The following is a 14,791-nucleotide window of genomic DNA, read 5'->3' on the forward strand; positions in this document are numbered from 1 at the left end:
CAAACTTTGTCCTTAAAACACTTTTTTTGACAAAATGTTGATCTTTTAAAAAAACATTGATTTAAACAACATACTGGTGTATAAAATACTGTATTAGTGTCTTGGCGTCGTCGGTCACTTGTTTTGGTGTTTTACCTGACTAACACAAATCAATTATTTTTTCGATTTTATGCAATACTCTTGAAAATGCATAATTGATATTATTGGCATTTCAAAAACAAACAACTATATACAAAAAAAAAACAAGACGCAAGTTATTTTATAAAATTTAACAGATTAAGTAAAAGCGAGGTAAATATAATTACAAAAACAACAAATAACTAGCATAATTTGACCGAAATAGGAAATGTGTTAATGCAAATCACCGCTAAAAAAATTATAAGTACAGAAAAAAATACTGTTCAATACATTTTCCCGAATCAGAGATACACAACTATCTAATCTAAAGCGAAAGCGAAGTTCGAGCTTCTTCCGGTACCTTGTTAAAACCTTGTTGGTTGTAATTAAAAACTCAAGATTGGTGGAATTTTACTGAACGAATATTTCCGAATGCCCAATGCATTTTTTTGGTAATTTTTGAAACAATTTTAAGCATTTGCGAACGATTTTGACCGGAAATAATTTTGACTTATTTAAGCCGAACGTGTAAATTTTTACGAAATTTTAACTCTTTTTGTTCAGTTAAAAATTATCGCCCTTGTTGCCAGGGTTGATATTTTGCAGTGTTGGAAACAATTCATTTTGAAATAACTTAAGATCCAGTCAAGTCTATTGTAAAACAACTTAAGTCCAAGTCAAGTGATTATTAGAGCAAGTCAAATCCAAGTCAAGTCCTTGGCATAAAAATTGAACTTTAAGCTATAACAGGGGTAAACTCGTTCTATTATGAGCTATAACTCAACTACAAATTAACAAAAACGCAACATACAACAATCAATTATATATATATTTTTTTTGGAAAAAAATAACTCAATTTTATAAAAAAAAATTAAAGAAAAGACTTCATTCATCATTTGTCCAAAAGACTCGAGTCCAGTCAAGTCATTTGACTCAAGTGCACTTTCGCCAAGTCAGGCATTGACTTAATTCATTACAACACTTATATTTTATACTCGCCCGCTCGCCAAAACGAGTCCATTTGAATTGGAACGACTGCTGATTGACACCTACTCGTCCGTCTTGGAAGTGCCTAAGGCAAAACTGGGTTGTTTTATGTCAGATCAAACAGTCTAAAGTTGCTACAAATTATAAGCAAATATACAATGAAACAAGCCTATCGCAAGTCCTACACATCCAATAGTCCGGTAACAATCGAGACCGATTGCATGAGAACTATGTATATACGTACCGTTTTAGGAAAGCAGATAAATTGTTAAAACAAAACGTTTTTTGCAAGTGTTGTTTCATACGGGCGAGTGCTAATTGGTAGACACTCGCCCATATTTCGAGTGCAAATTGTAATTCAATATCAACCTAGGCGTATCTGAACACGATTATGAATTGGAATTGTCAAATTGCAATGATATTCTTTAACGCCTGGTGTTAGACAACCTTATAGTTGTTTTTATAAATTTAAAGATTGTCATAAACTCACATTTAACCAGGTAAGACCGGTAGAGCGAACGTAGAGTACAGACTATTAGTAAGTGTATTTTAAAATGTGTCGTTAACATTGAAATGTCAGTTTGTAAGCCACGCTGCATACCAAACAAGTGATGGGAACGGTTATCAAGTGCACATCCTCTTTCTATCAATAACAGGATAGATCTTGTTTCCTTTGCGGGCAGTTTGTAACATACTCCCATTATTTAAAATTGCCAAAGAGCTTATGCACAAGCTAGCTTTTCTTTCGAGTCGAAACATGGTTTGTTAAAAATCGCTACGCTGTACAATCTGCATTATCATGTGGACGCTAAAATACAATGATTTGTACAGCAAAGCATAATTGTATTATGGTTTATAGGTGTATTTAAAGAACTTTATGAGAACCTAAAGTACATCAAAAGACCATCACCGTCTTTTAGCACTGTTTTGTTTCCCAAACGCCTTATTATCAGCTAAAGACTAATATTATTTGCTTTTTAATTTTTCCGTCAGAAAATTAGGCTGCCATCAAAATTCCCTTTAATTGTTGCCTCACTATCCCAAAACCAGGGTAGTCCGGCGTTATACTTGCAAGAATAGAAAAACTAAACTTTCAAAAAACATAACAACTTTAACCATTTACAGTTGACCGATAAGCTAATTTATTTGCAATTGTTTAGCACCAAAACAAGTTTGAATGCCTTTTTCTTTGCGCAAAAACAATAAACCCATCTGTTATTTGCGAACAAACACTTATCTGTCGATTGCCAGAAAAAAAAGACAAGTTCTGAAAGTGATAAACACATCTAAAAGCTAATTGCGCTGTAATTCAGCAAAAATACTGTACATTTCTAACTGCAACTAACACATGCATACAGTGACAAAAACAAAAAGTTTTTATCCTTTTATTATCCAATGATAATTTTCTGCATAAACAATATTAAAAAAATATTCTTTTGTCATGGGTTTTGCGAAAAACAACAAACAAAACGACGTGCAACTTCCGCTGTAACACAAGGTTAGAATCGGGTCGTAAAACGAGCGATTTGAAGGAAACCGTTTAGTCTATACCTTTTAGAAACCGCTGGATATTTCTTCGTTCGGTTTCAACCAAAATATGCCGGGATTTTAAAAATTCTGCAACCTGAACAACGCAAAGGCGATGAGTGCTGTCAAACAGGCGAGCGAAAGGTAGAGTTCTTTGTACATGCTTTGCATCATCTTATTTTCCTTTCGACACTCGTCGATGATTTTTCCGCCCTTGTTCTTTTGCGGAAATTCCTCTCGGGGTTCTTTCACCCCGAGGAAATCGCACAGAGGCTTCCAACCTTGAACGACCTCCATGACTAGGAGCTTCTCTTTCGGGCATTTCTGAACGACAAAATGATTTGGATTGATATCCGTATGTGGGCAGCAGAAAACGTTTTGTTGAGCTGGGCTAGAGCAGTGGCCTCCAACCGTTATGTTACCCGACCTTAATTAAATTAAACTGAAATTAGCATTTGCATGCGACCCGAGTTTGTTTTTAGATAAGTAATGCTTGAACTACATAGCATAGGCGGTTGAAGACTTCGGCCATAAGACCGAAATAAGAACAACATCAACGTCGGAATAAAAACTCTTTAGAATAAGATCAAAATAGGACTAATACCTAATAGTCGTCTCGGCGCTATTCAAACTAAAACGTCGACGCCATAGCGGCCGATGTCAGATCCATGGCCCCTGATCGTCACATACCCCCTCCCTACAGTTTTAGGCGTTATTTTGATCTTCAAGGCCTTATTCCGATGAATTTAGGACTTATTCCGACAAGGGTTTTTCTTATTCAGATTAAGTTCTTTCTGTTGCGGGTATTACGGCGTATTTAGCTTTAATATGCTGTTGGTCTCAATGCTATGGTTTTATAGATTTTTTTGGCTCAAGGTATTATTGCCTATAGGTCTTAGTGTCTGTTCCCACGATCGATTATGAGAAAATGAGGTAATTGGCGTTGTAAAAAATGAAAGAGAAGTTTTTCCTGAAGAAGGTTACCCGAATAGATAAATTCGAAATGTTGGTGGTTTTAGTAAAACCTTTGCCAGAAAAAAACATATTGTATAAATACGGACAGCTACGCTATATTTACGTCAAATTAAGCTTCTCAAACTACAAATCCGTCCATGGCATTGCTTGGTAATCCTGAACGCCGTACAAACATTCTTTATGCGTTTTATCCCATGTTTGTGTCGCTAAATGACGTTGTAAAAAACTAAAGAGTAATATGGCCCAGAATAAAGGAACCTTAAGTGGCATTTTTTGACTCACCTGTAGCACGTTCTTGTTGTGATAAAGGAACCTTAAGTGACATTTTTTGACTCACCTGTAGCACGTTCTTGTTGTGATAAAGAACCTTAAGTGGCATTTTTTGACTCACCTGTAGCACGTTCTTGTTGTGGTTTCTGTAAATCTCCGTTACTGTGTCGTCCTCGTAGAGACTGAACCCCGTCCACGGCCTGTTTTCGCGCACTTGCCCGTACGGTAGCACTTTGATGAATGAAAAGAACATCAGCTAAAGCCTTTGGAAAATCTTTACACGTGTGTAAACCACCAACAAACACAAACCGTAAGAATGATTTTTCGTATTTTGCGTTAAAGATGCAACAGTATGGCTGTTTATGGTTTGTAAGCGTAAAGACTTCTCTGCTATACATCTTTAACAATTTAATGGATATTTCAAAAGCTATATACGACACTTCTAAATATTTCACTATATCATTGTATTCATATATCGTCACGCTCATAACCAAATTGCCAAAGTCTTTTTTTACACATTTTCAAAGTTTTTGCTTCAGTCACTCCTTGTTACCATCTCGATTCATAGAAAAAGTGCTCAGGTCATTTTTAGGTCATTTTCCATGCGCTTGTGCAAAAAAATGACTTGGGCACTTTTTCTATGGATCGAGATGGTAACAAGGAATGACTTAGGCAAAAACTCTAAGTATCATAAAAAACTGACGTAGGCAATTTGGTTATGAGCGTGACGATATGCGTGTGGTACTAATCGAAACAATTAAATCTCTTAATAAGGGATGTCCGATACTTGACATGTTAATTCGATACCGATAGCCGATAATTTTGACAAAAAGTACCGCGATCCGATCTGATATCAATCATGTTCAGACAAACAAAATATAGATGAGTTAAAAGAATTAAAATGTAGAAAGGTATTTTTTTCAGGTTATTTGGCAATAATTTGCTTTATTGTTTAGAGTGCTGACCTTTTTTAAAAATATACCCTTTCAACGTAAAAATCACTGCATTGGATGCAAATCTTAGCCTAAATGCCTTTAATAATTCAGTATTGGATCGGCACCTGCAGCCTAGTATCGGACGAGTGCCGATACTGCTTTGGTGTCGGCGCCGATCCGATATTATCGGACATCCCTGGACTTAATAAACTACCAGACCAACGATCATCAGTCCTCAGTGAAACGTCAGTTATCACTTTTGTAAAAAAGAGTTAGTCAGACCAGTGCTTTTAACTGGGTATGTTGTACACCCCGAGTGTACCAGAATTGTATAGTCCAGGGTTTCCCAAACTTTTTTGGGCCACGGACCACTATTTGTGAATCTGTGTTTTCGCGGACCGCAATACAATTAAAGTTAAGTTACTGAAGTTAACAACTAATTTAATGGCAGTATAATTACACAATTAAATTATCCTATAACTGCGTTTCTCATATCTGCTTCACAACCTTACTCACTAATCTTCGCGCAACAAGTAAGAATAACTGCGGCCATTATTAAAAAGGTTCGTAGCCTATACTGTACGACGTATATGTGTGACTTTTTGATTTCTTGTCCACCTGTGCAGTCGTCGCGGACCACAGTTTGGGAAACCCTGGTATAGGGTGTACCACATTGATGGGGTGTATGAGATACCGCATTACAAGACGCCTAATATTAGGTATAATAATAAATAAGCAGGTTTATTACCAGTCTGACTTGAGTGTAGCCTACAATACATGACACATCATGGATTTAAGCGTACGTAGCTTGTAAGATTTTGTTTGTGACATCATAACCAAACATTTCTCTTGTTGATCGTTATTGTGAGGTTCTAACATAACTAGTTCTTCATAACGCCTAATAGTTATTTTTGCAGTACAACAGGGTGTATGTTTCTATGAGTTTAGCGCATTGTGTAGACTTGGGTGTACAAGTTCTTCAGTAACCGTAGAAGTTTGTACTGTTCCAAAAATTAGAGTGTATCTTTATAGAATCCAAAACCATCGGCCGTAGGTTTTAACCAGTCGATCACTACTCGGCTGACGCGTATATTAACAGGTAAACCTCATAGTTAAAAACATGAGTAAAAGCAGGATCAGACGTTTTGTTTACTTGGCTAAATATATTTCCTTCTAAACCAAACGTCTGATCCTGTTTTTACTCATGTTTTTACCCATGGGTTTTACCTGTTCCAAAATGGTTGAGCTCTGAGTTAGACGAACCCTGTTGTTAAGCTATTTGCGTTTAACTTACAATGGTAATGCATGAATGTCGCCAGTTTCCAGCCGGAGTATGTTAGACATAGCATCGTTCGGAAAAGGAAGTCGTTGTCCATGTTTCTGTGCATAGTTCGGAGACTTCGTAACCAAGACTTTTCATCCCGTTCTGTGAGAATGATCTGCGACAAGACGCCAGTAAAAACGCAAACGAGATTTTTTGAATAATCGGTTTTCGGTGTTAAATGATATTATTCACGGTTATTCAAAAGAAGATACTTGTAAAACTGAATTATTACAACAACAAAAAGAAACATTTATCTTACTAGTTTGCCAATTAACACGAGTTCCTTTTGGGTCAAGAAAATACTAACGCATCTCTTTCTTGTTGTCCCTTTTAAAGCGATTTTCGGTCTTAAACACCTTTGACAATATTTACGGATGTTGAAAAAAAGTGTTTGTAAAACTGAATTATTGCTAAGCAAAGAAGAAATTATTATAGTTCATCTTACTAGCCAATTAACACGAGTTCCTTTTGGGTGAGTAAAATACTGAGAAAATAGAGTAAACCAAGCTATGTAACTTATGGCTACATATTATTTTGATCCCTGCTGAACTAGCACTGAACAACGACTACGTCATACTTGTATACGTAAGTGGCTAAGGAAGATCTGCTACTGAAATCAGTTTGCCTAATTAGGATCGTAAGGCAAGAAAGGCAAGGCTATAGAAAAATCTAGCTTGTCTTTGAGATTCAAACGTAAGATCTCTCTACTAACTGAGCTACACAGGCTCAGAGGGGGGCGAGTCGAGAATCAACCATACGCCAAAGCCGGTCGCATTCTGTTAGTCCAGGCAACTTCACATTAAAGGCGATCTACGGTATCATATTATTCGATGAAAGATACACACGCATATGTGTTCAACAACTGTAATCTAGGTCTCCTAAAGTCTCGTTTTAATCAAAGATGACCGCTTTGGATGATACGGTATTGTAGATTCCTTTAATGCGAAGTTGCTTGTACTAACAGAATGTAGCAAGCAATGGCGTAATGGTTGTTTCTCAACCAGGCTCAGAGGGAAGCGAGTTGAGAAACAACCATAAACCAATGCCTGCTGCATCCTGTTCGTGTATACAACTAAGGGAATAAACAGCTCGAATAAAGAAATCGGGAACTTTCGTTTCACATATATAAAAAAAGATTTTTCGGGGTCCCATTGTATTGCTCACAGCAACATTTCTTTTTTCCGTGAATGATTACCTTTGCATCGGGAAACGCTTCCAGGATCTTGTCCCAGTAAACACAACAGGGAGAAGCGGTAACAGCATCCACGTCCTTGTACATCCTCCGAAAATCTTCAGCTGTTCCCCCGTCCCTCATAATCCTCACCCAATCATCTCCCAGATACCAGAAGTGATCCATCCAGTCGTAGGTTTTGTAGCCGAGCAGCTTTAACGCCGCGCTGAAACTTTTAGTTCCCGTTTTGGGAAACCCGGCTAAGATAACTTTCATTTTCAAACTATGCGTATAACTGTAATGGATAAACCAGGGTTACAGACAAGCGAGTCACATTTCACATTTCAGTATATAGTTTAAACATCCGCTTAATTTGACTTAAATGTTGGTTGATTTTTTTGCCAGATAACACAGTCTGTCACGGTGGCCACAAAACACTTCATTTTTCCACATGATAACAACAGCCGACCATCGTGTTGGTTTAGTTCTGGTTCCCCAGGTTAATTCCCTTCCATGTTAAAAAACACCTAACCCGTATAAAACTTTCAAAAAGAAAAATTATCGTACTCTTATACACTAACGCTGTCAAATTACTTTTACGAATTCTTCTTTCGAATAACTTCTACCGAATTATACCTCTCAAATTCACTCCCTAAAAACTACTTGCCCGACCAACCAACAACTCTACCCCGGTATAAACGTAAGTGTAGTATTCTAGAAATTGTTCGCGATACAGAAATTTAGTGTAAAGCATAACTGCGACCGCGCAACAGTCGAAATCTGTAGCAACACGACAAAATTTTAAACAGCTTGCCATAGATCGTATAGCGGAAATGGAAAGAACAGAACGATAACCTATAGTTCCTATTCTGTAGAATGTTTTAAAAAATCTGCTAGTGAAAACAATTTCGCGCTTACTTACTATCGATTTAACTTAAAATCGGACGCATATATAAGAGACAAGTTATACCACAATGTGGTTCTTTTGGCAAAATTGCAGCTGCGTTGTCGCGTTTTCCCGTGTTTTATACTGTTTTGTATATTTTTTATATATAAAGTTACTATCAATTGCCCTGAAGAAGGTTACCCGAATAGATAAGTTCAAAGCGTCGGAGGTCCGAATAAAATCTTTGCCAGAAAAAAAAACGTATTGTATAAATACGATAACCAACAGTGTATATTTACGTCATATGAAGCTTCCTAAAGAAGAAATCCGTCCATGGCTTTGCCTGGTAATCCTAAAAATCGTACAAACATTTTTTGTTCGTTTTGTCCAATATTTGTGACGCTTGGTAAATGTGTTTTGAAGTTGAACATTTTTCAATGTTTTTCGAGAAGAGAATTCTTATCTTACTGTATAATATTTGTAAATGTCCATATTTGTATAATTCTAAATAGGGTAACCAGATGGCACTATATGACGACAGATTGTTTTGTAATCTTGGCAAACGTTTGCACAATCCTGGTTGCTGCTGTGGTGTGAAAGCTTCTCAATGTGATGATTTCAAAACAATTTCTTGTTATTAATTGCCACCTGATTAACCTACCTAATTCTAGGAATATCTTTACTCTGGTTTGTCAGCAGTATTTGTTGTGCGGTATACCCGTGCTAAACATTGCTATTAATCCATCATTTTCTTTGTGTAAGGCTGACAAAGCATGTTAAACAAAAAACCAGGAAACATGCAACTGGCAGTTTAGAAAATATGACGCACCCGTCTTGCTTAGCGTTGGTTTCGGGCATTTTTGAAAGTGAGAAATACGGATTGCCTTTATATATGTACCGTTCCCCAAAAATAAGATAATGTCTTGTTTTATTATGGCCTGAACAAACTCGAAATGCGGCCACTACTATTTTTCTTACATTCACACAGTTCTCATAAAACAAAAATCGTTATTTCTGTTGTGCGTAACTTAAGTCTCCCTAATTAGCAGAAAAAACGTATAAACGGTCGATCTATTGATATAATCTACATTATGTTCCTTTGTAACCCTGGAAAAGCTATTTGTGATTAAAATAACATTGTCGATTACCTATTCCCTGCATAGTTAGAGCTTTATAGAAACAAGTGGCGTATCCTGAGGGGGGTCGGGGTTCTGACCCCCTTTTCGTCAGTGATGTTATCGTTTTTTGTTCGTTTTTGTCAGGGTTAAACTCACTGCCCGAAGCGACAATGTTTGTAATGTAATTTGGACGCGTCATCAGCTAATGCGAAACCAAAATCAAACGTTTTTTTTTTATTGGCAACAAGTTGTACATTATGTTCTCTAAGTTGAGAAAAACATAGGATTTACATATAAATTTGTTTGAATATTTGAGCCATGTTTAACAAGCGAGATAATTTTCATAATGGTTTAAAATAAAAAAAAATAAAATAATGTTGCAGTTTAATTTGTTACCCAACCGAAATATTATAAAATTATGCTAAGCGCGATAAAATTGTTTTGCTGAAAGTTTTTATTGAAAGCACGTTTGGATTTTTTATGTAACACCTTAAATGTCAAAACTGAAACAATAAAGCATTTTTGTTGTTGTTATGTTCGAGCCTTGGAAAATACTTTATCGAGTGTTAAAATAAATAAAGTCAGGGACCTATTAATTTGTTTGCTTAGTTCGTTTATGACGAGGAGGACGCAAAAACACATCAATTACTTTCTTAACTAAGCTGTTTTTTTTATTAACGGATAGGAAGCGTAATTGTTTTGGCCTTCGATATTGATCAAGAACAAGTAATTGTCAAGCTGGATGATGCACATACCCAATTTTGCTGTGTTTACTGAGTCTAAAAGTAGACCACGAGCATTCTCTGAGCGGCCAATAATGGATCTAAGCATTTCTCTTTGTTTATAAATTTTAAAGAACTTTGTGTTTTGTGGAAAAACAAATCTTAATATAGTTTGTACAGTATACCGGCATGTTCGATTGTACTGTTGCTAAAGTTGCTACTAATATGTCAAACCGTCCTGCAAGTCCATAGCTGTGGCATTTTTTAAAAGGCCTTTATAATATCGTGAATCGCCATTAGTTGAAAAGAGTTTTTAGAAAACGCCTTCCCTTGTTTTTTGAGCAAACTTATTTTTTCGTAACTTGTTCCCAGTGTTGATTACCAAATATTCAAAGGGGGTATTTAGGTTGGTTTCGAGCAAATATTGTTACGAAATTTTGGTTCCGTCTTGTTTGGCAAAAAAATAGTTTTATTTGTAAATATTCCCTCAATTGGGTATTTGAGTAAATGCCTTTATATATTAGACTTGTTTTTGCTATGATATTTTATCTCTAAGGAACGCATCAAAGGCTACACCCGAATTTTATATTTGAAGACACCAAAAGATTAAAACGTGCTGCTTACCTATGTCATAAAAACTACAGTGCTTAAAATCAGTGAAGATGACGATTTTACCTGTAGCTGGGCTATTTGCAATTTTATTAGAAATCTTTTCACAAACAAAGCCTTGTTTACGATTTCGCCTTAGTTTACGTCTTTAATTTTTCGAACTATTTTTGTTTAAACAAACGACCTTGTATCACAACTAACCTTTTTCACTAATAGGTTATATTACTAAGATTAAATCAACGTTGTTTCACCAGCAGTACAGTGGCGTGCAAACCATCACATAATGTAAATGCAAAATGGGTCGTCACATGAGCGATCTAAATTTAGCTTTTCACATCCAAATAGACCCAAATTTGAAATAATCAGCCAAACCAGTTGTGCAACTTGTACAAAACGAAAGCGGCTAGAAAAGTCAAACAGGCGAGGGAGACGTAAAGCTCCTTGTACAATCGTTGCATTAAATGGTTTTCCTCCCGTAACATGTCAATCAATCTCCCGCCTTTGTTCTTTTGCGGAAATTCCCCGTCGGGTTCTTTTACTCCGAGGAATTTGCAGAGGGGTCTCCAGCCCTGGCTGACTTCCATTACGAGGAGATTCTTCTTTGAGCAATGCTAAAAGACACAAAACAACGCTGAATTGGATGTGTATTGTTTTTTATATTGTCTTTGTTTTTTGAAAAAAAAAAGGGAATTGTAACATGAAAACTTGCGTTGACAAAGTTAAACCAAATCACAACTGAAGCCAGTGTCTTAGTTCTAGGCCTAAGTTGAACAACGGAGCTTGGGTAAACAAATTTTCTTGACTTAACTTATTGTAAACGTCTTTGAACAAAACAAAAATGAGACAATAGTATAAAAAAGTCGAATCCGGGTAATAAGAGTCATGTCTTCTTATTGCTTCCGCAAACTTCTTAAATTGTAGAGAAATCTTGTTCAAAACCAATCTCAATAAATGTAACAAAGTGACTTTGGAACACAATGCACGGTTTTGACTAGTAATTTCAATAAAGATAATAAAACGATACTATTTTTAGTAACCAAGTGAAATATTGCTCTCGGTGAACCAACCAAAATTAACGGCGACCCAATTTGAGGTCACTAATCAAGGGTTGAGAAACACAGACTTCAGTCAAAGCTTAACGCCAATGCATTTTCGTCTTCATACATTAAGGTTAGCGCGTACCAGGGCTGGGAAGCCACTGTAAAATAGCCTTATCTCCGGCTCCAGCTCCGAAGCCATCAGGCAATTATTAAATGGCTCCGACTCCAGCTCCGGAGTCGTAAAACTTAATCCTTTGGCTCCGGCTCCAGCTCCGGAGCCATCAAACACACACCCAATGACTCCGGCTCCAGCTCCGGTGCCACCAGTCACTTATTCAATGACAAGTTCCAGCCCCACAAAAAACTCCAGCCCCACAAAAATAATAACAATGGCTCCGGCTCCGGCTCCGGCTCCAGCTCCACAAAAATAATAACAATGACTCCGGCTTCGGCTCTGGCTCGAGCGAAAATGCTTAGCTCCGGGCTCCAGCCCCGGCTCCCCAGCCCTGGCGCGTACAACACCTTTTAATCCGTATAAAACCCACCCACCTTCATTACGGCTGCGCGATGCTCTCTGTAAATCTTCATTACTGTTTCGTCCTTGTAGAGATTTAAGCTCGCCCACGGTCTGTTCTCTCGCTCGTGGCCGACTGTCAACACTTTAAAGAAATAGTATATTGCAGTCAGTTGATGTAACAATATCAGCCGTGGTTGATGGCCTCTTTGCTCTCCATGTTTGAGCACAGGGACGGACCCAGGGGGGGACGTGGCCATGCCCCTACCCACACCCAAAACTGTATTTGTTTACTTTTTTAGCTCTCGTGAATGCAAAACTCTTTTTCGCCTCGTAATAAGTTTTCCGTATATCTTTCCAATTTTTTTTTAATAAATTTGAATGCGTTTTTTTAATAAATTTGAATGCGCCTAAATGCGTCTTGCGTCTTATCGAACCATTGGAAACGAACGTTTTGGCAATTTAATCAATTTTAGATTACTTTGTGACGTCACGTTTTGACGTAACTTTGTGACGTCATGACTGAAAAAAATATTCATGCCCCTCCACCCAAACAAAAATCCTAGATCCGCGCCTGCCAGTGTACTAACGATGGTAATGCATTCTATAATTTGTGGCCGCCAAAGATTCACGCCAAACTTCTTTCGGCCAAAATCCTACCCAAAAATAGGTTGATATACTCGCCAGAAAACGACAATTTGTTTTGGTAATTCACAAGGCCGGCAATATTCCAGGCCAAATGACGTCACTGGCGTGATTATTGGCAACCATTCCCCGCCAAAGATCTCTGGCGGGAAGGCACTAGAGTGCAATCGGGCTTACGTTCTAATGCAGGAAGGTGGCGAGTTTCCACCCAGAGTATGTTAAGCACAGCATCATTCGGAACAGAGTGTCGTCGTCCAATTGCTTGTACTGTTTCTTGAAGCTGTGCAACTACGAGCTTTCATCGCGGCTTGTCAGTACTATCTGCGACAATAGGTCAAGTTGAGTTGATGCTTCTAAAATATCAACCCGGGAAAAACGACTTTCCTTACTTATTCTAGAAAATGTAGTACAGTTATAAATCAAACTGTGTTGCCAAATATGCTTACCACGTTAATTATGTCCACGGTATATCGGCCACTAACTTACAATTCCTTAGCTATGCCGATACTTGCAACTGCAAGACAAACACTTTGTCCAGTTATTATTTCTCGTATAAAAGTCAGTAAGTCTTTTCGGTTGGAAGAAGATTTTTGTTCCATAAAACCCCAAAACTTGAAATCGTCTACATTTACGGCAGTAAGTTAATCTAAGTCGTTCAAAAAGCTTGCGCAATAACAACACCAGGTATTTTGGTTTAGGCTTAATTTCTTCAGACAAGTTAGGCAGATAAGATTTGTCACTGAACGGTAGTCAAATTGATAGCTGCAAACTTGCGCTTTAACTAAGGCGTTCACTTCATTTTTACAGCCGCAATAATGGCGTCTATATCAGAGTTGGATCAATTGTAATTTGTGATTGTAATTGATGTAATGAATTTCAGGTTGTAATGTACTTAAGGCATTTTCATTCTGTGTAATTGATTCAATACATTGATATTGAGAAAATTGAAGTTCAATGCCGAAAATTGTAATTGATGTAATTGTATACAATTTTCAAAGTAACTGCAATTGTAATGTACTTAAAACGTTTAACAGAGTAATTGTAATTGTAATTGAACTGAATTAATTTATAATTGATCCAACTCTGGTCTATACCTTTGCGTTCGGAAATGCTTCCAGAAGCTTCTCCCAGTAAACGTTGCAAGGGGAGCCAGCAACTGCATCGACGTCCTTGTACATCCTTCGAAAATCTTCAACTGTTCCGCCGTCCCTCATGATCTTCACCCAATCATCTCCCAGATAACTGAAATGTTCGATCCAGTCGTAGGTTTTGTAGCCGAGCAGCTTTAACGCTGTACTTAAGGCCTTAGTTCCCGTTTTGGGGAGCCCGACTACAATGACTTTCATTTGTACGCTCTTATCACTTTACACTAGAATTACGATAAAAAAAAATATGACAGCAGCAAGAAAATCCATGAAAACGATTACAATGCTTTTTTGATCTCAGCTCCTCTGTCATTTTTTTTAAGGTTTAATGGCTTAGAATTTCCGTTTAAATTCCATAAAGAGCAAGATTGGATGACATTGTGTTGTTTATATTTTCTGCTGTTATTTTTTATAAAACTAAATAATTTGCAATCAATGTGTTGTGACATAAAACTTCATCTGCAAACTAGTGAACAGTGCATGACATGTATGAGTGTTTTCTATATATCAGTGCATGCATGAACCTGCAGTAACATCAACTGCAGTGTTTAACTTTCTCTGCCAATTTTTCTTTTTCTGTTGTTGCATAGGCTTTAATATCACTAGAAACCCGTTGTTTATTGAGCAACACATCTTCTGCATTTACGCTTCCAAACATAGCACCTGCATCAATCAGTGATTAAGCAAACTTTTTCATACCTTCTACCTTCTACTGCTGCAAATGGACCTAGGTCTTTCACTAAGCGCAGTAGCACCTTCTAAAACTTTACACTTTGCTTGGTCTGGAATGATCGTTTTCTTAAAGG

The 14,791-nt window shown here is 37.2% G+C and overlaps 2 protein-coding genes across 2 annotated transcripts; both read right to left on the minus strand.

Moving 5' to 3' along the window:
- Positions 1–2,712: 2,712 nt before the first annotated feature.
- On the minus strand, positions 2,713–7,582 carry LOC146159040 (uncharacterized). Its single transcript, XM_083384835.1, has 4 exons — positions 7,331–7,582; positions 6,106–6,250; positions 3,944–4,107; positions 2,713–2,955 (listed from the first exon to the last, which is right to left on the minus strand). Exons 1-4 carry the CDS (start codon positions 7,580–7,582, stop codon positions 2,713–2,715), a joined length of 804 nt encoding a protein of 267 aa, XP_083240961.1.
- Positions 7,583–11,003: 3,421 nt separating this feature from the next.
- LOC146159041 (uncharacterized) lies at positions 11,004–14,186 on the minus strand. The gene is made up of 2 exons (XM_083384836.1): positions 13,935–14,186; positions 11,004–11,252 (listed from the first exon to the last, which is right to left on the minus strand). Exons 1-2 carry the CDS (start codon positions 14,184–14,186, stop codon positions 11,004–11,006), a joined length of 501 nt encoding a protein of 166 aa, XP_083240962.1.
- Between the last annotated feature and the right edge of the window lie 605 nt (positions 14,187–14,791).

Source organism: Ascidiella aspersa, chromosome 3 (genome assembly GCF_963924565.1).
Source record: "Ascidiella aspersa chromosome 3, kaAscAspe10.2, whole genome shotgun sequence".
NCBI classification, from domain to species: Eukaryota; Metazoa; Chordata; class Ascidiacea; order Phlebobranchia; family Ascidiidae; genus Ascidiella; species Ascidiella aspersa.

Excerpts from the sequence above, each read along its gene's own strand:
- LOC146159040 (XM_083384835.1), bottom strand. The coding sequence starts at position 7,582 with ATGAAAGTTATCTTAGCCGGGTTTCCCAAAACGGGAACTAAAAGTTTC. Across the intron at positions 4,108-6,105 it reads GACATTCATGCATTACCATT|TGCTACCGTACGGGCAAGTG; the intron begins GTAAGTTAAACG and ends CATTCATCAAAG. Across the intron at positions 2,956-3,943 it reads ACAACAAGAACGTGCTACAG|AAATGCCCGAAAGAGAAGCT; the intron begins GTGAGTCAAAAA and ends TTTGTCGTTCAG.
- LOC146159041 (XM_083384836.1), bottom strand. The coding sequence starts at position 14,186 with ATGAAAGTCATTGTAGTCGGGCTCCCCAAAACGGGAACTAAGGCCTTA. Across the intron at positions 11,253-13,934 it reads AAGCATTTCCGAACGCAAAG|CATTGCTCAAAGAAGAATCT; the intron begins GTATAGACCAGA and ends TGTGTCTTTTAG.